Below are 27,775 nucleotides of genomic sequence, written 5' to 3'. Positions count from 1 at the left end.
TTCTATTGCAAGCTGAGTTATTCTGAGAGTCTCTTTTCTTGTCGTGTTCCATGTTTCTGATCCATATGTGAGTGATGGAAGAATGTCACTATTAAATAGTTTTGCCTTTGCAGAGATGTCAAGATTTGGATCAGTACGTGTTTCTTTTAGTCTGTTGAATGATAGCCATGCAGCTTTCTTTCTTTTTGCTAGTTCTTCAGATAAATCGTTACTCATTTTTATTGTTTGTCCTAAGTAATCGTAGGAGTCAACTTGTTCTATAAGGATATTATCAATATATAGGTGACTGTCTGTCACTTGTGTAGATGTTTTTGATCCATTTTGTTTTTTCTAGATTCATTTCTAAGCCTATCTTACTGCTGTTTGTGTATATTTTTTCACCCATTTCTTCTAGGTCTTTTGAATTGTGGGATATCAGTACTAGATCATCAGCAAACATGAGGATTTGTAGTTTTTCACCATCTATGCTTATTCCTCCGTTTAGGTCTATTTTTTTCAGAATGTATTCTAAAGTGCTGGGGATTTGGGGAGATCACATCGCCTTGGCAGATCCCCTCTCTTTATATCTATATTTATAGATTGATCAAATAGGGTTATTTGTGTGGTCTGATTTTTGTTAATTTCTTTTATCATGTGGATGTAAGTAGGGTCCACATTTATTTCCAGTAAGGCACTGATGACTGCACTGTGTTCTATGTGCATTGTATCAAATGCTTTTATAAAGTCAATAAAGAGGAAACACAGAGGGATTCAGTATTCTCTGCATTTTTCTGTTAGTTGTGAAATGACCTGGATATGATCTATTGTGGAGAAGCCTCTTCTGAATCCTGCCTGCTCTCTACTGGAGTTGTCTTCGGGCATGTTTTGGATTCTATTCAGTATTACTCTGTTCATGATTTTATATATGTGAGAGAGTAGACAGATTGGAAGATAGTTTTTTTGTCTTCCATGTTCCCTTTTTTGAATAGAAGGATGGTTTTTGAGGGCTTCCATTCCTTTGGAATCTTTCTTTCTTTTTAGTACCACATGAATCTTGGTTTTGGAATGATAGGTTCTGAAACTTGGCACTTAGTTGCACAGAGATCATTATAAAAATTCTGCACAATTTCTTCTATTCTTTTTCTATTAGTATGTTTTCCTAGCAAATGGAATTGACTATTTAAAATGTAAGTCTTTCTCTATTTTTTTTCAGGCTGGTTTTTGCCTGCACTGCTTCTCTTAGTTTTTGTATCCTGAAAGTTTTGTAGTCTTCTGGAATTCTTTTCCTTAATAACTTACAGATAATTTTGCATTCTAGAAAATTTTCTTCAGATTTCTTCAGTTTTTTTCTCTTTTTCAGTAGTTCTATAGTTTGAGGTGAGTCGTTCTTTTCTTTCACAGGATTTGATTTTTTTTCTTGCACTCCTTGAATTTATTAATAAAGGCAATATAGTCATTGTTTATGTAACAGTTCTTAATAGTCCATTTGGTCTTCTATGTACTTCCTGAACTTGTGGTAGTCTATTTGTTTGGGTTGTCTTTTGTGGTTTGATGTTGTCCTGATATGTTGTTCTTTTTTGTGGTCTATTCTTATAATGGCTCTGAGGAGTCTGTGGTCAGAATCTATGTTGAAGTATGTTCTGCCTATTGTACCAACATTTTGTACCAGTCTTTTACAGTCTGTTAAAATGTAAGTCAATTTCATTTTTTGTGTCTCCATTCGGTGATTGCCAAGTCTCTTTCACTCTTCATATAAGTTTTATTTTAAATTATGCCATCATAAATGTGCATATAACAATAAAATTAATATCCTGCTATGCTCCAACATCTGTAGCTGATAATCAAGATATAATCAAAAATAATAATCAAGATGATAAAGAGTTGTTCAGCTGCAGCAAATTCAGCTAATCTCTCTCCCCTTCTATTTCTTTCTCCCAGGCCATGTGGGAGAAAGAAATATAAAAACTATAAAAACTTTTCGTTTTCTTTTCCACATCGTATTTGCATTAAAGTCACCACCAATGAATGTGTATGTTGACTTGTAATTTAATGCCTGTTCAAGATTCATGTAAAAATTTTCTATTTCTTGATTAGCAAGATACTAATTTTATTGTTATATGCACATTTATGATGGCATAATTTAAAAAAAAAATTATATGGAGAGTGAAAGAGATTTGTTTACAAAGAATAAATAACTAACCAATAATAAACAGTCACCGTATACATTTAGTAACTATAGGGAAGGGATAATCCAATGAACTAATGTTGATCAGATGATTAACATTAGTTCAATGGATTAATGAACTAATAATGTTGATCGGATGATTCATTCATGCATGGCAGGAATAGATGGTTGATAGAGCAGTAAATCAATCTTGTACAATTTGTTTTGTTATGCATATTTATTTCTCTGTTTATCTTCTGCTTGGTTTTCTAAGAATTTTCTTGTTTACTGAGGATCAATATGCACTTTTTACACAGTAGTAGGATACAAATAATTTTAGATAGCCCATCAGAATTATGTACCCTTTCATGTTCATTACTATTATTATTTATATCTTTTAATTAAAATGAAATATAAATTGATCTTTAATTCACCATGATTTATAAACATCTAATACCTAGGTATTAGATGTTTATAAATCATGGTCAATTAAAGATCAATATATATTTCATTTTAATTATATGTTTGAATGATCAAATATAATCTAAACAATTTATATCTTTGTCAGCAGATCTTCTGTCTTATCAATAGATCTCACGTATGCCAGCATTTTGCTGTACATCAACCACTTCTTATAATACATAGAAGTATTAATTTTTATTAAGGAATAGATAAATTTTTACTAGGTTTGTTGTTTCTGAAGACTGGAATAAAAATGTTCCTAAACCATGAAAAACATTCAAACTCAACAGAAGTTACACTGCAGAAGTAAGAAAAACGAGTGATTTTATTGTACCACTAAATAAAGTATGAAGACATTTTATATGTGGCAGTAGATTTGAGCTGTGCTAAAGAAAAAGTGTTTTTTATCAGTATACTGTGTGGCTTTTGTCACAAATTTTGCTACATTTTTTCAGTGATACAAGTGTCCTTCAGCGGTGTTGCTTTTGGAGTTTAGTTGTGTACATAGCATTTATTTTTGGTTTATTCTTAACGAGAGGGCAAGGTTAGAGTCAGATGTGTTCTACGATAGAAGAAACAAAAAAGATAAGTTTTTCATTATTTAGTATATTTTTGTTATTTAGTATAGTATAGTATAGTATAGTTTATACATATAGTATCACGTAAGTATAGGTTATAGTAGAGCATTTAGTATATAATTATAGTAGTTTCTAGTACTTGGCACTATTTGAATGATGGCGGCAGCCGTAACTCAAATTATGAATGGCATGTCACCAAGTCCTCCCCAATTTAAGGTCTACATTTTGCATAGCATACTACAGGATTTTCTTGTATGCGGTGCTTGTGGTATGCACACATCCAGGCATGTGAGAGATGAGGAATACATATATGTGAAAAATGTAGGAAATGGGAACAACTTTATAAGTTAGAGATTACTAAAACCAACCACAGCAGCGTTTTGTCAGAGACAAGTAGTGTATTAGAAGGAGAGAATAATGATCAAAATATAAATGAAAAAGTAAGAATGGGGAGTGGGGAAAGTTCGAATAATTGTGCAGTTATTGGAGATGGTCTTAATTGGGAGGATGAATGGTGAGCAAGAATGGATAGCTTGCAGAGAGAGAGAGAGATGAACTGAAAGAGAAGGTGGAATGTCTCGAGAAGGAGTTGAGAAGTGTGAAAGATGACATTAAGCAAATGAAAGAGATGAATGCAAGGCGAATCAGAGTAGGAGTGGGAGCAAGTTATGGAAATGATAGAAGAGGAGAGAACAGAAACAGTAGAAGAGAGGGAATGATAGAAGAAGAGAGAATGGAAACAGTAGGAGAGAGAGGGAATGAGAAGAATGCAAGGAAGTTCTGGAACCAGGGATAGGGAGATTCCAAGATGGCAGCAATTTTAACTTATGGATCTGAGAGCTGGGTTAGAAATAAAGACAAAAGGCCGAGCTAAACGAATTGCATTTAAAGGAAGCTCTTTTCGTGAGGGAATAAGTTGCAAACTTGAATGACTTGTAATGTCTCAAAGACATCACTAGATGATTTAACCATCATAATCAAATTCCTGACATGTACCCTCAAGGGGTGTAAAGGATATTATGATAATACTACATGAAGAATTTACATCATTACTAAATTCCTTTCAACAATTTTGCTCCAAATCAATCTGTTATCTGTCAAGGCATCAACAGATCTTATATTTCTCTCTTCTAAGGCACTTTTTACTGTATCAATCTGCCTACATCTTGGTTTTACTTATGAGTCTTTTTCCTGCAAACCTGGCAGAAAACAACGGCTTTGCCAATCTTTCCTTTCCCATTCTGTTTAAGTGACCATATCATTGAGATTAGCTCTGCTAACATATTCCTGGATGCTAACAATATCAATTTCTTTCCTAATATCCTTATTTTTAATATCATATATTGCCATTGATAATATCTGTTCATACCACTAATCTTTCTTGGGACTCTCATATCTGTGATCTCTAGTCTTTGGTCAAGTTTAATTTCTAACCCAGCTGTCAGATCCATAAGTTAAAATTGGTTTAAATACTGTCTTGTATAGAGCTAATTTAGTGTTTTGACTAATTTCTCTCTTATTCCATACAAATTTATTCAGTTGACATCCTACCATACCGATTGTTTCATTTAGCAATTTTTCGAAGTATTACTCATTTCAAAGGTGACCGGTTTTCATCTCACCTTTGTCATCTCTAATTACTTTTACAGCACTTTTCTTCCCATTTCTGAGCTTTTTCAATTACCTCCAGAATATTTTGCCACCTTCCAGATATTTATTTTCTATGTTCTTGCCTTCTTACATTTTTCTCTGTATTCCCCAAGAGCACAAGCTAACTTAATTGCCAGGAACTTTCGATATGCTTTCTTCTTTTCCTTGACTGCCTATTTAACTTTCTGAGTCCACCATGCAGTTATGTTGGACTCAGAAATCTATTCATCGTCCAAGTCAGGACTACATGGTCACTCTTACCAGCTGGTGTCAAGTACAACATCTCAGTTTCAATCAGATGCTCCAATGCTATGACAAAATTCAAAACCTTGAGCCTCATGTACACTCAAACACATGCTGACTGAAACAGGATATCCAAAAATTCAGTTCCTTAAGTGCTGCATGCTGGCTCCAGTACTGAGCTTATGTTGCTATACTTGATGTCTACCATAATGATCACTTGCCAAATCAATTTGCCTGAAGATTTCCTGCTCATCACCATCTATATTCCCTGGTCTACAGCCATGTCCCACTCAGTGTCTTATAAATATTCATTTCACAAATATTCTCTCCTATACTCAAAGCCATGGTGGATATTAGTGGTTAGTGTTATTTCCACTGAGATTCTACACCCAGGGACATTCCAATTCATCTCTATGAATAACACTCCCTAACCTGCTGAAATTTACTATGCTCTTCAATTTCTATCCCTGTTAGAACATCCACCTCAGTTAACCAAGTTTCACTGATATTAACAAACTTTGGAATCAATTAATGCCACAAATTAATTTCCTTCATTTCTAATGCTGTCATGTTTGGAATATTCTTCTGTATCTCTGCTTTACATTCTAGTTAATTAACTTTGGCTTTCTCACGCAGTACTGTTATTATTTACATGTCACTGTATTTAATCATAATTAACTTAGTATTTCTTTCCAAAGTCTCAAAATCTCATACAAGATTTGGCTTATTAATCTGTCCTAGATTATTGCCGACAGGACCACTTGTATATGCCACCCATAAGTTCAAGGAAATATGCAAAATTAAGCAAAAAAAAAATGTTTTTATGGTCGAGATGGAATTTTGCCACCCTCCAAACCTGTGGCTTCTAGAAATTGCCTTAGTTCCTTAGTAGGCTACAAATTTACTAAGCAATCCACATCTGAGTTTTTCATGCTTTCCTTCTTAGCAATAATGCAATTTTTGATTGAAAAATCTGATGAGTTTCAGATATATTTATATATCAGTGTGTGAAAAACATTGTATTTGAACTAGTTCATTTTTGAAGTTACTGATATCTGATAACTGTCCTTTTCTTCCTCATTCTCGGAGTCCTAACTATGCATTAAAACCTCTCTAACGTGCATTTCTCTTAATGGGTGGCATTTATTTCATCTTGTAATTTATGATGAAATGCTGTATAGACTTCTTGATGTGGCCACACATTAACAAAATAAATACACACTTACTCCTCCCACTTTATTTATATATGCTAATGATGAAATCGGTTTGACTTCTTTAATTTTTCCAAATCAATGCAAGCAGCTTTTTTTTTCTTAACATACCTTATTTGTTCTGCAAATATAACTTGATTTCTACAATCTGATGAGTCCCCTGGTCAGGATTTCAGCAAAATCCACTATGGATTATTTAAATTTACCTTAATTTTCTTCCAGCAATAATTTCACTACTTTCAGTAAGCTGAAGTTCAGTGTTCCTGTGATCAGGTATGTAGTCATCCCCTATTCATGACAGTTGAATAGGGGATTAAATTACCAGCTAGTCCTTCACTGTTATGTCTGTTTATGATTCAAGTAAAACAGTAATTATAACAGAGCAGCTCCTATGGCATAACTAGTATTTCCACTAAAATGTTATGCCTAAATAAACAATACATGGTCATCAGCGTCCCATTCTATATTAACATTCTATATCATTTCATTCTGTATTAATATATATATATATATATATATATAATCTAGCGATTTCTGCTCAAAGAACTCTTATTTTATTCAGCCATTATTAAATGATTTATTCAAAATTCATGTCTCCTAAAGAAAATTATTCAACTAAAGTATTCAACTATATTGTAATCTTGATCACTTCGATTAGAGGCGAGGGATTTGGACACACCGGCGTCGAAACTGAACTCGCGGTTTTCGATAATCGGGAAATCGAGTGTTCTGAAGAAGAAGGGGAAAAAAATTATATATATAAATTATATATATATATATAACAGTAGTGAAATTTAGCAATTAGGAGTGGAAGCTGTACATCCAATTGAAAACTATTTTAACATGCCGACTTTGAAACCTAAACTCTGTATAGTGGGTTAACCAGCAAGATAGATAAAACTACTTACCTGCCATACTAATAGAGCTATTCCGCGCAGTTAAGTAAGAATCTTATTATATATACATATATATATAACTTGTGTGTGTATATACATACATATATATTTCGCAAAAGAAATTTACGTACAAATATAATTTTTTGGTATCATTCGACATTACTACTGCCTGCCATAGTTCACCCAAAATGGCGCAACGTATCGTGCGGGCATTACAATGACGTCAAACATAGAATAAAAATTAACTAAAATATTATTTAAATTAAGGGGATATTAAATCCCACATTGTTTTAAAACCGAATAAGAAACTCAAAGATTGGAATCAGAGAGTTTCATGCCGAATATAGTAAACTATAAAAGTATCGGCGATTTCTAGCGTGAGCTAATGCAAGTAGTCCTAGTACGTAGAACAATCTCGGGCAACTCGCAGCAAAGGTGGTTAAGTAAATATTCTGCATGAAACTCTCTGATTCCAATCTTTGAGTTTCTTATTCGATTTTAAAACAATGTGGGATTTAATATCCCCTTAATTTAAATAATGTTTATATTGCCGAAATGAAGCCTATTGGCTCTTTATATTTAAGTAACTTAATGGTTGCACCTTTTTGACAACTCGCATAGCAGAGCATATAAATTCTTTTCGCTATACCCTTTGGTATTTATTTGGTCTAGCGACTCACTGACGAAGCCTCAATAAAGGCTGAAACCGGTGGGGGGCGATTATGAGTTCGCACTCTTAAGGTTTTTGCCTTAAGGGAGCAATTTGAGTCTCCGGGAGAAGTGTTTTCCGGCACGGCCCGGTGAGGGACTTTGTCGGTGAATGCTTTTCTTCTGAATATGAGCGGTTCTGCTCGGTGGTGGTGGGTGGGTGGAAGGCCATTACTGAGTGGATCCAACGCTGAGATGGATGGTCTTTCGCCCACAATTGAGTGGCCTAGGGATCGTCCGAATTTTTAGAGACGGCTTTGCTTATTCATAAGGCTGAAACCGGTCTGGGTAGTGACCTCCCACCATAATGTAATAACAGCATACATTTCCTAGGAAATGTGTTTTTACATTACGTAAAATACCAAGAATAACGATCAGACCTTTACCACCTTTGCTGCGAGTTGCCCTAGGTTGTACTACGTACTAGGACTACTTGCATTAGCTCACGCTAGTAATCGCCAATACTTTTATAGTTTACTATATTCGGCATGAAACTCTCTGATTCCAATCTTTGAGTTTCTTATTCGGTTTTAAAACAATGTGGGATTTAATATCCCCATAATTTAAATAATATTTATATCGCCGAAAAGAAGCCTATTGGCACTTTATATTTAAGTTAACTAAAATATAATATAGCAAACAATTAGCCACTGATGTGTTCACTATATACCATCAAAAGAACTGTGTAGATAAACGTATATTGTGAGTAAAATAAAGCCATATACTCTATTTCTGGACTGTGTAGATGATTTTTTTTAGAAAAACTATTTATAGAGAAATGAAATGAAATGAAATGAAACTATTTATAGAGTAAACAGAAATGACATCTAAAGCAAAATCTCCGGAGGGAAACAATAAAAACCGCATATGTATAGGTGCAAAAATTTGCATATATATATATATATATATATATATATATATCCAAAGATATATATCAATGCAAACCTCAATTAACTATCAGGCAACTAAACCAGTAATATGGGCTTTTTCAATTGATGGTGAGTTATCCGATCTCATAAGAAGGTAGGATTTGATGAAAATGCAGGAAGTACGAGACATGAAAAACTCGAGTTTTTCATCCTGGGTACAGGATTTTTTTCTAAGTTGGTACATCTGTCATAAGCATCAATGTGAAATTGCAAGTCATTCTATTAAGAAGTTTGCTTTATGCAGCTGTCTGAAACAAAAGTGTTGCCTGTATCCCTTGAAATGGATAAAACTCAGTATCGTTGACACTTCCAGGCCACAGGTTATTGGCATTAGTGAAACATGGCTGACAGAAGATGATATAGCTAGTGGAATTGAATGTGAGGGTATTGAGTGTTCAAGAATGACAGGAGAATAAAATGGGGGGAGGAGTGTTATTGATGATTGCTGATGAGCTGCAGCCAAGGAGAATAGAAGTGGAACTGCAGGATAGAGAAAAGAGCATATTTCAGGCTGTTTGGTTTGACATTGAGGCTAGCAGAACAAAATATACAATTGGGTGCTGCTGCTTTTTTTTTTTTCATGCCAAGAATTATCTATATTCATTGGGTACTCACCGCTCCACATATTCTTTTCTTAAACGTTTTCTACAAACATATTTCCATTACCTTCTTCTCTTCAGTTTCCTTCTCAACATCTTGTTCCAGCTGATGGAATAGATGGTGGAGATAATATGCATAAGCAAATAGAAGAGATGGGTGGAAGGAGGGTAATTATTATGGGAGATTTCAACTATGGTAACATTAATTGGAAGGAGGAGATAACACATGGGTGGAAGGTATTGGATTTTATGCAGTTATTAAGGGATAACTACAGCATGTAATGGAAAATACTAGGGGTCAGAGAGTGCTTGACCTAGTAATTGCATCTGAGAATTTGGCTGTAACGAATATGACCACGTTGCCAACAATTGGTAAGAGTGATCATAAGGTCTTGACTTAGGAGGTGGCTAAAGGTGTTGAATTTACAATTAAGACAGGGTACATGTGGAATTATCAGGCTGGTAAGTATGACAAGCATAGGAGTTTCATTGGTTCAGTGCCATGGCATGTAAAACTGCAAGGGCTGGATGTTGATTGTGCATGGGAGGCGGTTAAGAAGTGTTTTCAGTAGGCAATGGCTGACTGTATACCAAGAGTCCGAATAATAAATCAAGTAGGGGTTAAATGGATGAATAACACCAGATTTTTCTTTTACAGCTTGAGCTGCAAAAGAAAAAACAACTGTGGAGGGAATTTAAGGAGAAAGGTGACCGACAGGCACATGATCGGTATAAAGCGCAGGCCAGAAGGGTAACAAGTGTGGTAAGAAAACCAAAAGCGGATTATGAAAGAACATTAGCCATGCAGGCTAAAGAGAATCCCAAAAGTTTTTTCAATATGTCGCAAGTAAAAGTAATAATGTATACGGCAGAATGATTTTAAAGAATGCCGATGGTAGTGAGGTAACCGAATCAGTTGATATAGTGGAATTACTGAGCGAGCACTTTGAAAGTGGATATCATCCAGGGGGTGACATTGCAGGAATGAAAGAACCAACAGCTTATATTTGAATTGTGGTGAATAAAGTGGAGGTGAATAGTCTATTACAAAACCTCAATGTCAATACATCTGTGGTATTGGATAGTATACCAGCTTGTGTCGTACGTCAAGTGGCTAAAAAATTTTCAGTGCCCTTGATCATTTTGTTTAATTTGAGTCTCGGGTCTGGGTTAGTCCCAAGGGGATGGAAAGAGGGGAAAATGGTTCCACTGCATAAAGGAGGTTCCAAGACAGCTGTTATAAATTACCAAAAGATCAGCACATCAGGAATCGTTGTCAAGGTCTTGGAGAAAATAGTCAAGAGGAAAATACTGGGTTGGATAGATGAAAATGGGATACTGTGTGGCGGGACAGCATGGTTTTGTGAAGGGTAGATCATGCCTCAGTAACCTGCTCACGTTTAATAACACAGTGATGGCTGAACTGCATAAGGATAAGAGGTTTATAGTGATTCTACGGGACCTTGCTAAGGCTTTTGACAGGATACCACATGTAATTCTAGTCAGTAAACTGCAGCATTTGGGAATGGATATAAGTTTGGTGAGATGGATAGAAGGGTGGTTGATGGAGAGATATCAGAGAATGGTTTATTCAGGAGTACAGTCCAAAAGACGGCCTGTTACTAGAGGTGTGCCACAGGGTTCTGTTCTTGGACCACTACTGTTCAATTTGCTCATTAACGATATAGGAAACTATCTGAGAGGAACTGGTCATTTGTTTGCTGATGATGCAAAGTTGGGTAGAGCAATAGTGAGTGCACAGGATGTCAAAATTTTGCAGGATGCTTTCGATAGTTTGGAGGACTGGGCAAAGGAGAATGGATGTCAATTTAATGTGGCAAAATGTAAGGTTATGCATTTTAGGGTAAAATGATTAGCAGCAGTATATCACATTGATGGAACCGTACTCCAAGAGATTGATGAGGCCAGGGATTTGGGAGTGTTGGTGGATAGGGAGTTGAAGTTTAGGGGGAAATTCGCAAAAGTGGCTAAATCAATTCATCAAATCACTTGGTTGCTGAAAAAATTTTAACATGCAGAGACAAACAGGTTATTGTTCCTCTGTATATTGCTCCTCTGTATCGAGGCTTGATAAGACCCCATCTAGACTAATGTGCCCAGATTTGGGCGCTAGGGTTTCTTCTTGATAGGGAGGAGGTGGAGCGGTTCCAGAGGCGAGTGACCAAGATAATGCCAGGTCTATGGAATGAACCTTATGAGAACAGGATGATTTGTGGGTTGAAGAAATTGGTTGATAGGCGGAAAAGGGCTGATATGATTGAGACATTCAAATTACTGAAGGGTTTCTATAAGATCAATTCAGAAGATATTTTTGAGAATAGGACTGGTAGTGGGAGGATTAGGGGCCATACATTGAAGCTGGGAAAGAGTATGGTTAACAAGGGTATTAGAGCTAAGTTTTTTGCTTGGAGATTTTGCTTGTGGAATGAGTGGAATAGGCTGCCAGAGTCTGTTTTGGGTGCCATGACTATGAATGAGTTCAAGGCGAGATATTACAGATACTGTGTGAATGTCGAATAGTTTTTCTTGACATGATGTTAGGGCCTCCTTCGATGATTCTATGGACTCCTTGGAGTTGCCCATAATAATAATAATAATAATAATAATAATAATAATAATAATAATAATAATGATGATTTTTTTTAACATTTCATTAGGTCTCAGTATAAATTACATACAATAATAATATTTACAATATTTACAATAAGGTTTATACAGAATTTCTGAATTTAGAATATAATAATAATAATAATAATAATAATAATAATAATTTTTTATTTTTTTTTTTATAAACGACTTATTTGTTTTTACAATGAAAATGATAAGGTTTATTATCACACAGAGTATCCGCGCACACACACACAATGAAAAACATATTATCTTTTCTGTACAGTACGAAAATTCGATATACAAAATGCAGAGTACATTTTATACATATGAATATACATTTTTTGAAACTAGCTAAATATGGATTGGCACCAATGTGCACACAATTCACGATACAATGCAGTAATGCAGCATACACACACAATTCAATAATAATAATAATAATAATTTTTTTTTTACATTTTATTGTCTCAGTATAAGTTACATACAATAATATTTACAGTATTTACAATAAGGATTATACAGAATTTTTTTTTATGTCTCAGATGAATTGCATACATAGTTGCTGTAGTAATTATACGTATATAATATTTATAACGCATTACAAGTGTGTATAACAGATACTTGCAAGTTAGTAATTTTCTTCCTCGAAGCTTAGCAGAGCTTATCTGAGGAAGATAATAGATGACAGAGGGTGGTGGTTTCATGATTGTGTTCCTATAGTGGTCACAAGCCAGGTGTTGATTTTACTGTTTGTTGGTACGTGCTTGAAAGACTTCGACTGCTATTACAGTTTAACTTTTTTTTTTCTTTTTTTTTTGTGCAAATAGGGTTGGATTTAGACATGGTGTGTTTGTTTCTTTGTGTTCTTGTAGTGGTAGTTTTTTGAGAGGGGGGGGGTTGTGGTTTGTGTGTGTGTGTATGTGTGGTGGGAGAGAGAGAAACAGGAATTGCTCTAATTTTCATTCTCGCTATAATATTTATATAGTGCCTGTTTCAGCTCTCTGTATGTTCCTAGGTTTCTGTTGTCGAACGGCAGTTTGTTTATCATGTCAGGTACGTAGAGGTTCCGGGTGACTTTGCTATGGGGATTGTTGTACTTATATGTTATGTAGTTTGTTGACTGTGGTCTTGTTATTTGATATGTTGTAATGGTTACTCTATATGTTGGGCTGTAGTAGTGTTTTAACATGACTGTGTAGTGGCGTAAGTGTTTCACCTTAAATATTTTGTGTTTTGTCCATGCTTCCTGCATAAGAGTGGGTTGTTCCCAGAATATCAGTTTTATCATTTTATCTTGCAACCATTGTAGCCTGTTAAGTCTGTAGTCTGCGCAGAATGCGTATGATGTGATTGCATATCTTAAAATGTTTTCACATAATGCTTTATAGATTAGTATTTTTATGTGGGTTGGGGCAATATCTTTTAATCTGTATAGTTTGCTTGCTATTATCCTAAGCTTGGTATGTAGGGTAGTTTGTATGGCTATTCCAACTTTAATCTGCATCGAAGTGAAGTCCAAGGTAGCGTGTTGTTTTCACCTGTGTGATGGTTGTGATTTTAGGATATGCACTTTGTGTATAGGAGGATGAATGTTTGATAGTGAGATATTTAGTTTCTATGGGCAGGGTTTGGGGGTTTTTGAATATCATTAGCTTTGTTTTTCCAGGGTTTATATATATGCCGTTTTCGGTTAACCAGTTAGTGATTTGATTGATGTCGTGTTGCATATTTTTGTAAGCGATTTTTGCAGTGTTGTGAATGGATACTATGGCAGTGTCGTCTGCATACTGGAAGATTTTACTTTTCAGGGGGAGTTGGCTTATGTCGTGTGTGTGTATATGTTAAATAGAATGGGTGATAGGACAGCTCCTTGCGGTACTCCACATGTTACATGTACCTCTTTGCTGTGTGCTGATCCTATACGTGTGATGTGCTTTCTGTTTTTCGTGTATGCTTTAAACCACTGGAGTAGACGACCTCCAATTCCGATATGGGTAAGTTTCGTTAACAAGGTTTTATGTGTTAGTGTGTCAAATGCTTTTGTTAGGACAATGAATACCACTAATGTTATTCTGTTTTTATCCAATGCAGCATTTATTTGATCTGTGAAGTCTTCCAGGAGTGTTGCTGTTCCTTTATTTTTTTGAAAGCCATATTGTGTTTTGGGTATGATTTGAAATTTTTCAACGTATGTGGAGAGTTTCTGATGTACAATGCGCTCCATGATTTGGTTGATTACAGGCAGCGTGGCGACAGGTCTGTAATTACTAATTATGTTTCTTTTTCCCTGTTTGTGTATGGGTGTGATTAATGCAGTCTTCAGTGTTTCAGGTATGTGTCCCGTTTCGAAGATTTTATTTAAGTTTTTGTATAACTGGAAGTAGGTCGGTTGAGTGTTTCTTGATGTCTTTTGGTCTGATTCCGTCTATCCCCGGTCCTTTGTTAGGATTAATTTGTTGAATTGCCAGTGATAGTTCTTCTTTTGTTACTGTGGGGAACCACATCGACTGGGTTGCTCGTGGACCTAGTGGAGAATGTTCGTATGTGTGAGGAAAGGTTGTTTCTTGTAGCTTTTGGACAGAGTTCACGAAGTGCTGATTAAAGTTGTTTGCCAACTGTTTAAAGGATTTGGGGTCGCAGGCAAAGCTGTGTTTTATTGTTTCTGTGGCAGTGGTTCTGTGTATATTGTCCGGCATTTCATTAATCAGGTGCCAGGTTTCCTTTATGTCATTCTGTGCTGTTGTTAATTTGTTGCTGTAATAGTTTCTTTTTGCCGTTCGAATCTGGGTTGTTAGGAGATGCCGTTTTCTTTTGTATTCAGCTTTTAAAGCGATATTGTTCGGTGACTTCTTAAGTTGTTTCCATAGGGCATCTTTTCTTTGTATGTCTGTTAGTATGTTGTCTGTTATCCATGGATTTTGTTTCGTTTCCAGGCGTATTTTTATTTTTGTTAATGCTTTGTTGTATATTTTGTTAAATGCAAGTTTAAGATTATTATATACAGCTTCAGCAGAGTCTAAAGATGCTATCTGCATCCAGTCTGTTTTTCTGATTTCATAGTTCACTATTGCTTCGTTTACAATGCTATGATATTGTTTTGTAGTCTCAGTGATTTTTATGGGTTCTGGTTCAGTGTGTAACTGCAATGCTGTGAAATAATGGTCTGCTAGTTTGCATGTTATGACGGCTACTATGTGGCTGTTTGGAGGGGCCCTCATATTTATATGATCAATGCAGTTTAAGGTTGTTGTGTTTCCGACTATCTCTTCTCGTGTATACGACTGTATGGATGGGGTTATGTTATATGCCGATAATAGGTCTGGGTATTGTTCTGTGTTGTTATTTATGTTCCTAATGTTTATATTAATGTCTCCTATTATTATCAAGTATTTTTAGGTGCCTACTTTCATGGCTGAAAGCCATCTGTTTAGTTCTAGGAATTTTGTGGTGCTTACGTTGGGTGGTCTGTATATTGCGTTTAATATCAGGGAGTTTTCTTGTTTGATGTTTTTAATTTCGATGCATATGTTTTCTGCGTATTCTAATTTATAGTTTATTTCTGTTTCTTCTAGTTTATGTTTGGTAAATATTATTATACCACCGCCTCGTTTTGTTTGTCTGCAGTGTTTGTGTTGTTGGAAGTGTGGCATTTGGTAGGATGATGCCTCTTCTTTTGTCGAAGATACTTCAGTCAGTATTAAAATGTCTATTTCGTCTATATCTTCCTTCAGATAAGCTTGCAGGGTCAGCCAGTATTTTTGAATGCTTCTGATGTTGATGTGGAGAATAGATAGTCCTTTTTTGGGGATTGTCAGTTGTTTCCATTCTGATATTGATTTCAGAATGTGGCAATTATCATGTTCCGGGGTGATTACGTCTGCTTGATGGTGTGCATTCATGTTGGTTGGGGTGCTGGTCCTTCTTTACGAGTTGTCAATATTCCTTTCAATGTGACAGCCTGTTGAGGTCATCTACGGATTTTATTTCGATTGATTTTGAGTCTTGTGTCTTTCTAAGGAATATTTTGCTGTCTCTTTTCCATATAAACTGGTAATTGGTTTCTGTTTTTACTTTCCTTGCTTGGTAGAATATTTTCTGATAGTGTGGAGTAATGTATTCTGACAAGTATATTGGGGTGTTGTCGTGGTCTCCTTTCAGATCCTTTACTACTGGATTTTTAATCCTGCTAGCTTTTATAAATGTAGTTTTTGTTAGGCTGTTGGTGAGTCGCACTACAACGGGAGAAGGACGGGTATTATTTTCTCTTTTCCTTTTTTGTGGTAACCGATGCACTGACTGGATGTCTCTTGGTTTAATGGGGGAGCCGATTTTTTGGCTTAGCTGTATTACAGTGTCTCTTAGAGGTTCCGTAGCTATTTCTGGGAGACCATTTATGAGGAGGTCATTTTTGTGCTGCTGTTGGTTTGAGAGCACGTACTGTTGCTTTAGAGTTTAGTTCTTGCCGTAGGTCCGTTGTCTCTTTAATTAAATTATGCTGTCTTTCAGTTAGCTCTTTGACGCTGTTTTTAATTTCTCTAACGGTCTGTAACATATCTTCTATCGAGTTATTATTAAATTTAATAAATGCCTCGTATTGGTTAAACTTTTCTGTAATTTGTGCGGTATGTTTTTTAAATAGTTCTCCTACAAAATCGATTAAAGAGTCTTTTAGGTTTTGTAATCTATTTTCAAGTAATGCATTTAAAGATGGCTCACCTGGGTTTCCGTTGTTGTTTTCTTTGTTTTTAATTCCCTCTATTGTTGATAGCTGTTTACTGCCGGCAGTTGTTTTCTGCGTTGGCTGTTTTCCGCCTGCAGTCGAAGGTTACGTTCCTTTGTTATCTCTGCAATGGGGACACTTCCACTCGTCACGATTCTTGTTTGATTTTCGCTGCCAGGTAGTGTCGGACAATCCTGAACATAAAAAATGCATGTTTCTTTGGCAGTTCCTACATGTTACGTGGTTTTCTTCCCCCGTTAGGTCTTCTTGGCATTTGGCACTTCATACTTCTTGTTTGACGATCTTGCTGTATTTTCTAATATGGCGTCCTCCTTTGTTCTCTTCTCGCGTAGTTGACCAACGTATACTTCGAACTTTGAATACTTATATTTTACTTATTACTTAACAGATACTTACAGTTTTTACATCTATATGTTCGTCTTGAAGAACGGAGTTCACTGATGTACTTTAAATTTTAATTCACAAGAAAAGATCTACTTTGCAACTTAAAATATGGGAGCATCGAAATAGCGTGCTTGCGACTGCTTGCTGCTAAAGCGCCCTCTCCAGACAATCATTCCAGATAATAATAATAATAATAATAATAATAATAATAGTAAATTTTTTTAATTAAATCAGCCAACGCCTTTTTTTTATTACCATAAATAGGGAGTAGGCGACGTATAATAATAGTATTTACAGGAGTAGAATAGAGTGCACTCCAACGATGAGACCTTGCACTCCCTGGAGGTGTCACATAATAATAATAATAATAATAATAATAATAATAATAATAATAATAATAATAATAATAATAATAATAATTTTTTTATTACATATGATACATATATTACATACATTTGATAACATATGATACAAACATTACATACATTTGTTTATATATGATACATACATTACATGCATTGGATTATATATGATACATACATTACATGCATTGATTACATAATGATGCATACAATATATAACATGCATTTGATTGCATATGATACATACATTACATGCATTTCATTACATATGATACTTACTTGATTACATATTTTTCTTTTAAAAAATATCAGTCCTTTTTTATTATTATTAAAATTATGATTACTTATTGTGATTACATATTAGAACAGGTTTCTGTTTTGTTTTGTTTTTGTTTTTCTGTAACAATGAAATTCGTGCAGAATTTTTTTTCCTTCTTTAATTTTTTTTCTTGTATAATGTATTAATAATAATAATACAGCATTTCTTCATTTTACAATGAGTTGTATATATTCACAATTTTGATTTTTTTAGTATATTTAAGCGCTGTTACTACAGCACTTAAACGTGATATATGGATTTGGATTCCCCCCTCCCCTTTTTTTTATTGATCTTGGATGAGATGTAATTTCTCTCCTTCCATCCTTGAAGCTTAATTGTTAAACTTATCTGATGAGACACCAGTGAGTTATTTATTTATTGGTTTGTTTGCTATGTTGGGAAGGAGACTGATGTTTAATAGGTTTGATTTCCACTGCAGCCGCTGATTGAGAAATTCGCGCACGCACACTCACACACAGACACTCGATAACTTGGAATGTCTTGATGCGTAGCTGAACTGGAATCCTGGAGAATACATTGTTTTTCATTAAGTTTGTATGGTATAGAGGGTGCGTGTTTCTTGTTCATAGTATGTCCTTAGAGCTCTTTTCAGGCTATAGTTGTTTGTCAGGTTTCTGTATTCAAAAGGTAATTTGTTGATCATGTCTGGGATGTAAAAGTTTCATGTGGCCTTTCTGTATTGATGATTGTATTTATATGTGATATATATTTTATCATTTTATACTGTAACGACATTAATCTATTTAGTTTGTAGGGTGCACAGAAAGCATACGTTGTTATAGCGTATCTTAGTATATTTTGGCATAGTGGTTCGTATATTAGTGTTTTTAGGCATGTGGGAACTATGTCTTTTACCTGTACAGTTTGCAGGTTATTGTTCTGAGTTTCTTGTGTAGATGGTTTATGTTGCTATTCCAGTTCATATCTGCATCGAAGTTAATTCCAAGGTATCGTTTTATTTCAACCTGTGTGATTGTAGGTTTTACTGTTCTGTGTGTTTTTTATGTTGGAGAGTGGATATTGGATGGTTATATATTCGATATCAACTGGTCGAGTCACTGGATTTCTGAAAATCATTCATTTTGTCGTATATGAGTTTAGGTGTACGTAGAGGTTTTGGGGAGCCGGTCTAGGAGCAGATTTATATCATGTTGCAGATTTGTTTGGGCTATGCTTGTGTTATTATGGATCGATATTATAGCTGTATCGTCTGCGTATTGGAAGATCTTACCTTTGAGAGGTAGCTGATTAATATCGTGCGTATAAATATTCAATAGAGTTGGGGAGAGTACAGCTCCCTGTGGCACTCCACAGGTTACTAGTAGCTCTCTATTTCGGTTTGACCCGATATGTGATATGCTTTCTATTTTGAAAGTAGTCTGTAAACCACCTGTGCAAAGGCCCATCTATTCCAACATGCCTAAACTTTTCAAATAACGTTTGATGTGTGAGTGTATCAAATGCTTTAGTTAGATCAATAAAGACTACCATGGCAATTTTGTTTTTGTCTAAGGAGGTATTAATCATGTCTGTAAAGTCTTCCAAGAGAGATATTGTTTTCCCTTATTTTCTGAAAACCGTATTGTATTTTGGGGATAATATGAAAGGTCTCTGTATATGCTATGAGTTTCCTTAGTATGATCCGCTCCATTATTTGATTAATAATTGGTAGTGTTGCTATGGGTCTGTAATTACTGATTAAATTTCTTTTTCTATGCTTGTATATAGGTGTGATTATGGCAAAAAATATTTAAAACTGGACAAATACTTCGTATTTGTCCGGTTTTAAATATTTTTTTTATTAATTTTAATAGGATAGGGCATAGACTAGTTACGTTTTGTTTGATATCCTTAGGTCTTATACCATGAACTCCTGGGCCTTTGTTTGGTTTGATTTGATGTATTAGAGAGAGAGAGAGAAGTTCTGCTTCTTTTATGGTTAGGAACCATATTGTCTGTTTGGTTGTGGTCTAAGTGGGGGATCATTTTGTGATTGTAGAGATATTTCTGTGCAGTTCTTGGATGGAGTCTACAAAGTATTTTTTAAAGTCATTTTTCGGTTGTTGGATAGAGTTTGAGTCTTTCATGAAGCTGTGTTTTATGGATTCAGAGGTGGTGGTATTGGAAGCACAATTTAGCATCTCGTTGATCAGATTCCAGGTTTGTCTCATGTTGTTTTGTGCAGAGGTTAAATTGTCTCTGTAGTAGTTTCTTTTTGCATTTTTATTTGCGTTGTAAGGCGATTCCTTGTTATCTTATATTCGGATTTTAAAGCTGCATTACTTGAATGTCCTTTAATTGTTTCCATAGAATGTCCTTTCTGTGTATATCTAGGATTAAGTTTAGCGTTATGAAATGATGTTGGCTTGCTTTTGAACGAATATTGACTTTCCTTGTAGCTTGCTTATATATTTCCTCCAGTGTGAGTTGACTGTTGTTGTACAAGAGGTGGTGGTATTCAGATATCTGCTGAATCTGGTGGCATGTGTACCCAGTCAGTTTTTCTTATTTCGTGGTTGACTATTTCTTCGTTAGTTCTTGTTTTGTGTTGCTTTTCATCTGTGGGGCATTGCATGGATATTGTCTTAATGTGCAGGTTTAGAGCCGTGAAGTAATGATCTGCTACTTTGCACTTTATGGCTGATGCAGTGTAACTGTTTGATGGTGCTCGGATGTTTATATGATCTAGACAGGAAGCAGTGATGGTATTTCCGAATATTTGTTCTCTAATACTTGATGTTATTGTTGGTATTAGGTTATACATTGATAGCGTGTCTAGGTATTGTACAGTGTTGTACAGGTATTCATTTGCAATATTTATGTTTTTGTCGCCGATTATCATTAGGTAATCGGTTGATCATATTTCTTGGCGTGAAATTCAGTAAATTGAGTTCGTTCAAGAATTTTATCGTGTTTAAGTTTGGTGGCCTGTAAATATAATTTAGTATTATGGAATGCTGTCTATTGGTGGTATTAGTGATTTCAATGCAAGGGATTTCAGCATGCTCAAACTGATAGACAGTTTCTTTTTCTATTAATTTATTTTCGATATATATTAATATCCCACCACTTCTTTTTGTTTAGCGACATGATCTAGGTTGTTGGAAGCCTGGAATTTGGAAAGCAGTCGCTTTCGAAATTCTAGGCTTTCAATAGTTATGGATACCATTTTGATACCATATCAATAATTATGGATACTTCTATTAGGACCAATATATCAATAACACCGGTGTAATTCTTCAGATAAGCCTGTAACAATGACCAATGTTTTCGGATGTTTCTGATATTAATATGCAATATGAAGAGTCCTCTCTTGTACTGTGTGTTGTTTCCATGCATCAAGCGAGTCAATAATACAATTGCTGATGTATTCTGGTGTAATTACATCTATATGATGCTTCACATTCATTTTTGTTTGTGTAGAGGTCTTCTTTTTATATTAATTTGGAGTATTTTCTTTCAGTCTGGCAGCCATCTATGTCTTCCGAGCTTTTTATTTGTATCGACTTTGAAGTTTGTGACTTTCTCAAGAATATCTTGCCTTCTTTGATCCACAAATATTGATAATTTTTTCTGTTATTTTTTTCTTGCTTGGTACAACAGATTCTGATTGAATTGCGATAAATAATTAGATAGAAACATTGGTATATTATCTTGCAATGAGTTTAATTCCTTGGCAATTAGATTTTTCAGTCTGCTGGCTTTTATGAGATTGCCTCTTGTGGACTTGCTTGTCAGACGAACTATAACTGGTGCGGTCGTGGCAAACGTTGTTTATTGTTCTTCCTGGGAATCGATTTATGGTCTGAATATCAGTATGCTGTAGGGGGGATGTCAATTGCATGTCCTAACTTTAAAACTACGTCTCTGAGGATCCAGAAACTACATCCACAGATCTGAGGATATTCTGTGGATGCAGTTTCTGGAAGACCGTTTATGACAGGATCTTCTTTATGTTGTTGTTGATTTAAAAGTTCGTATTGTAGTTTTAGGGAATTTAGTTCTTGACGGAGTTCGGATGTGTCTTTCATCAATTTGTGTTGCGTTTCGGTCAGTACGTTAATGCTGATTTTAATGTATTTTACCGCGTGTAAGACTTTTTCGACTGTTGAATTAATCATATTTAAAAAAGTCTTCATATTCGCTAATTTTTCTTTTGTTATTTTTTTTTATTCTGTTTATCAAAGAGTTCTTGGACAAGATCTACTAAGCTGGTTTATATTCTCTAGATCTTTATCTAGTAATCAATTTACGGAATTCAAATTATAAGACACCTGTATTTTTTTCTCTGTTCAGTTTATCGTCCGATTCTGCCTCCGGTGTAATCGGTTGCGCCATTTCTTTGTTCTCTCTGCAGTAACGGCACTTCCATTCCTCTCGTTTGGCTTTGGATTTGCGGTGCCATATTGTTTCTGAAATTGAGGAACATGTAAAGTGAAGATTCCTAAGGCATTTTCTGTAGGTTATATGATTTCCTTCAGACGATAAATCCTTCAGGCACTTGTTGCACTTCATGACTCACCTTTCTTTCCTTGAGCAACTGTAATGATGGTGACGTCCTTTGTTCAATGCTCGTTAGTGACCACGGTGAACTCTGTCCAATTTTCAGCACACTCAAAATTTGGATTTCCACTTGGCCGATTTTGGTGAATTATATATCGCTGTCTTCAGCGTGAAAAGTAGAATTACTTCTTGACACTTTTAAATTTAAAAGTGCCAAGAAGTAATTTTAAACGAAAACAATTTTTAAAAAAGGGAGCAGCGTTACCACCACGCAACCATTCATATGTCTACCCTCTCTTTTGATCCTTTTTAGACCCTAGTCCCAATAAAACCTTAACGGGACGCTAATTTCCCTTTTTTGTCTTTAGTCCCATTTTGTTCCTTTTTTGAATTCTTGGCATGATTTCATTCATAAATGTTCGAATATGGAAAGGATAATGTCTCTGCTGGTGACATATGATAGCTTGAGATCGAAAACATGCATGCTGTGACGATTATCAACAGTTATAAACGCACTCTCTCTGCGATAGGACGAAAATGCTGCAACCAGTGGAGCACTGCTGCATCCGGGCGATAACAATGTTACTTTGTCATCGCCTGGTATGGTAGACAAAGTTTCTCTGTCCACCATACCATTATGTTCTGCTTCTTAGTCTGTTCATTATTTTGAAACTTAAAGCGAATATATATTGGGAGTTGTGATATTTCATCCAGCTTTTATCATGCTGAAAAGGAAGTGTAGTTTCACTCATGATTTAAAAGAAGAATATCCCTTCTTGAAAGACGACGAAACAGCAAACAAGTTGCAAGTTACGTGGGTCGTTCGGTGTTTTCAATATGGAAAGGATAATGTCTCTGCTGGTGACATATGATAGCTTGAGTTCGAAAACATGCATGATATGACGATTATCAACCGATATAAACGCACGCTCTCTGCGATAGGACGAAAATGCTGCAATCAGTGGAGTGGAGGCCGTTCTGATATAAAACAGCATTTGATGAAACAAAACCATAATTTGCCAGCAGCTTCTCACAGTTCATTCACGAAAATTTTAAAATGGAAATTAACTGACCAAAGTAAATATCTTGCAGCTCAACAAGTTTGTTGAGCTGAAAGATATTTACTTTGGTCTGTTTATTTACGTTTGTTTACGTTTCATGAAGTGAAACATAACCTTTCTTTAATGGACAGTTCCTCTGCAATAGTGAGAAATTTATTTCAAAAGAAATTTACATATGGGCGAACAAATTGCCAATCAATTTTAGTGAATGTCCTGGCACCTTACGCAATACGAAAAATATCAGTTGAATTGGAATAAGCCAAATATGTGTCAGTTATGGTACACACACATCAAATGTCTGATGTAGACACACATCAGACATTTGAAGTTGGTGCCTGTCCTTGATAGGTATTCCATCCCGAATAAAGGTATTCAGGTTAAAGTGATAGATTTTCAGATCATAACAGGAAAAACAGCAGAAATGCTTGAAAATCATACATTGATATTTTGCAGAAACAGCAGCTGACTGAGAAAATTATTGCATATTCTGTAGATAACTGCAACACCAACTTCGGTGGACACAAACGAGATGGTTCCAATAATGTATTTTCAAGACTAAACAATGGGTTAAAAATGAATATTCATGCTATTGGCTGTGCTGCTCATGTTGTTCATAATGGCTTACAGACAAGTGCTGCTATTTTGCCTATTGATATTGAGACAATTGTAAACAAAATATTTCAGTATTTCCATAGAGGAATTGAAGAATTTCTGCGCATTTACAGAAATGGAATACAAGCGCTTTTTAGGTAATGCACAAGCAAGATGGGTATCATTACTACCAGCTGTGAATAGGATTATTGACATGTAAGATGGACTCAGATCTTACTTTTAATCACAAGATGAATGTCCAGTGGCAGATTACCCATTAAGGCAATGAAACATGTGCCTAGGGGCTTCAAGCTTTGGGAGACCCCACCCCCCGCCCAAGCTAAGACATTTTCCTATAGTGTTTTAAAATAGATTAATGTTTTCAGTGAACATCGTAAAAATCTTGATTATTTTAAACAAAAATTTTTTCAAACCAATTATTACGTTTTAATACGTATTTTGAACAGTGCGCACTATCTACGATTTAAATAATGCTGCAATACCAATGTCGGCGCACGACGCTGTTAACAGATTCGAGGACACGAAAACTGATTGCATTGCCGAGATAGGAAGTTTCGCCTGGTTGCTCCTTAACTTCATTTGTTATTTAATGGTATTTGTTTCAAAAATAACATTTTAGTGTGACTTTTCGTGTTTTCATTATTTGAGTGTAGTGCAAGTAAAAAAAAAAAAATGTAAAATTGTAAAAAAAAACTGATAAAAAAATAAAATAAAAAGTTTTATTATTTATCATCCTTTAATCCTTTAACAGGCAGAAAAATCCAGAAGTTCAAAAAATTCAAAAGTACAAAATTTCATTTATTTGCCACCTAACTTTTATTTTATTTTTATGCTTTTATTATTTTTTTTGGGGGGGGGGGGGGTTCCCAAATATAATTTGCCTAGGGGCCCCAACTATCCTTAATCCGCCACTGTGAATGCCCTACATTGTTAAAATCATTTTTTAGTAACCAACAATGAATACTCTGGCTCCATTTCATGCAAACCCAGTTGAAAATATTCTTAGCAACCATAACGAAAATAGAAGGGAAAATATTCCGGCAAGGGAATTGCTCAGACAGTAAATTACAAACAGGAAAGCTTAGAACATTTAAACATTCAAAATGTCATCAATTATCATCAAAGATGAGAGCATCTTTGATGGAAATGAATATTTAGATAGTACAAATTTATTTTATGACGCTTTCCTTGAATATTTAAACAAATGGACTTATCATTTCCAGCCATTGAAAGCATTTGACTGGATTAATTTACAAACTGCACTAACTTGGGCTGAAGTTGTAAGCAGCCTAAAAGCAATCAGTGATATTGACAGCAATATATTCAATATTCTTGATGAAGATGAATTATTTGATCAAGTCAGCCGTATAAATAATGTTGCGAACTTCAAGATGGAAGTGGCACTTGCATTCTTTGCGATCGGTACCACGAAGACAGACTTCTAATTCGATTCTCGTCGCCGACTGAAAGAACTTTTTCTAAGCCTTTCTTCGACTGGTTCCCGATTCAGTCGATATCTGGCATGAGCGAGGAATTTTTTTCCCCGGAAACTCGGGTTTTTCATCCAGTAAACTCAAGAAAATAGACCGTAGAACCCATATTATTTCAGACAGTAATATATCCTGTTGGGGTCAGGTAACAAGAGATGGCAGTACTTGTTTGCTCATTTCTTCATCAGTGCGCCTATGATTAGTAATATAAATAGGCTAGCTATCTCTAATCAGAGAAAAGCTGGCTCGTGTCTATCAATTAAATGGAAGTTTAATTGATAGACAGATTAACTTCCCACTCAGTCTCCAAAAGCTAGAGAGGGCTAAAATGTATTTGCCTACTCCCTATATGGGAACAAAAAAAGGCATTAGCTTATTATTATTATTATTATTATTATTATTATTATTATTATTATTATTATTATTATTATTATTATTATTATTATTATTATTATTATTATTATTATTATTATTATTATTATTATTATTATTATTATTATTATTATTATAGAGGCGGAACACTACATACATGGTTCAGGAATTACCTCTTAAACAGAACACAAGTAAAAAATAGGTATATTTTTGTTACTTGTGTTCTGTTCAACATTAACGCTCTATTCAACATATACATTAACGATATTTAACACATGATCATAAGCAGTCAAATTTTTGACTACGCAGATGACATCACACTACTCAATCCACACAGATATCAACAAGGCTCTCTCCAAAGCACAACAAGACCTAAATGAAATCACAACACACTTCTACCAAAACGCAATTGTAATTAACGGCACCAAAACACACATGTTAATAATACACAACCCGAGACTCATGCGCCCTGCACCATTATCGATACGCTGTCACACATACCGCTGCATTAACAAAAAAATATTCCTGCCAATGTCCCGAAATCATACCTGTAACACATGCAAAATACCTTGGTCTCTACATAGATTGCCATCTTAAATGGACAAAATATATAGAATACCTACATACCAAACTCCGGATCAACGCAGCAAAACCCTTTCAAGTAAAAGACATTATTCCATCTAACATTAAAAAAAACTCCTATATCACGCCATCTGTGAATACCGTATCCCTACGCAGATACGGTATTACAGTCTATGCAAACACATCAAACAGCCACCTAACAAAATGAGAAATATTACATAGGAAAATTTTGTCAACAGTGATTTGGACACTTTACACGAACAACCAATATCCGAGCAGCACATGGCGATATACAGAATCCTGAGCATTAAAAATCTGAAACATTACTTATCATTAATAAGGAATTACTTCAATATCACCTATCGAAATAACAGAGACACATATCGTATAACACGACCTACAACAACTCCTTACATCCCTGCACCCTTCGACAACTCATACGGTTCTTTTGTGAGATCGCATTAGATACCCACACTACTCAACAACCTACCAAGAATTTTAAAACACATAGATAACTACAGTACATTAAAAGACGAACTCTGGAAAATATACCAACAAAGTTAATATACCAAAAAAAAAAAAAAAAAAAATCAGCTAACGCATTTTTATTCCCGTATATAGAGAATAGGTGAGGCTTTGGCCCTATCTAACTTTGTGAGACTAAGTGGGCAGTTTAATCTACACTGGTACCCAATCAGAGAATAGCTGGCCCAAGGCTATCACTAATTAAGCGGCATTCAGTGAAGAGAGACGGCTCAACAAGTGCCGCCATCTCGTGGTCCCTAACCCTAACACTCGTATTTAATGTCTGAAATAATGTGGGTTCTATGGTCAATTTCTTGAGATTACAGGACGAAAAACCAGAGTTTCTGGGAGAAAAAATCCGCTTCCCATTCCAGAAATCGACTAACTCGGGAACCTGTCGAAAAAAGGCTTAGAAATTTTTTTTCTATTCGCCGACTAGATTCGAAACCAAGAAGTCTTCCTTCGTGCAGTGAAGCGCCATGGTGCACAAACGCCACATCCACTGAGTATATTTTTATTAACACTAAAGCATCTATGTACAATCAAAATAAATATATATACAACTATTTACAATATATACATTTGTACATACTTATTCTAATTGACATTTTGATTTACATTTCTTGAGGCTACTTCTACTGAGGTTATTTGTATCAACAACAGCAGCTGTGTACATTTAAAAATAAATATATATATACAGCTATTTACAATTTGTACATAGGCTGCTAATTCTATTTGGCATTTTCATTTACT

The 27,775-nt window shown here is 35.1% G+C and overlaps 1 protein-coding gene across 1 annotated transcript in view; it reads right to left on the bottom strand.

Annotated features, from left to right (window-relative positions):
• tws (protein phosphatase 2 regulatory subunit tws) overlaps positions 1 to 7,360 on the bottom strand; it is a 508,363-nt gene extending 501,003 nt beyond the window's left edge. The window contains exon 1 of the mRNA XM_090390994.1: positions 7,196 to 7,360. Within this exon, the coding sequence (XP_090247120.1) occupies positions 7,196 to 7,202 (7 nt within the window). The 5' untranslated portion in view covers positions 7,203 to 7,360. The remainder of the gene's footprint in view (positions 1 to 7,195) is intronic.
• Between the last annotated feature and the right edge of the window lie 20,415 nt (positions 7,361 to 27,775).

This window comes from Typopeltis vanoorti, chromosome 4 (assembly GCF_054136105.1).
Source record: "Typopeltis vanoorti isolate ZY-2024b chromosome 4, IOZ_Tvanoo_1.0, whole genome shotgun sequence".
Lineage (NCBI taxonomy): Eukaryota > Metazoa > Arthropoda > Arachnida > Uropygi > Thelyphonidae > Typopeltis > Typopeltis vanoorti.
The sequence above is the reverse complement of the archived record's forward strand: the minus strand, read 5'-3'. Positions and strand labels throughout refer to the sequence as shown.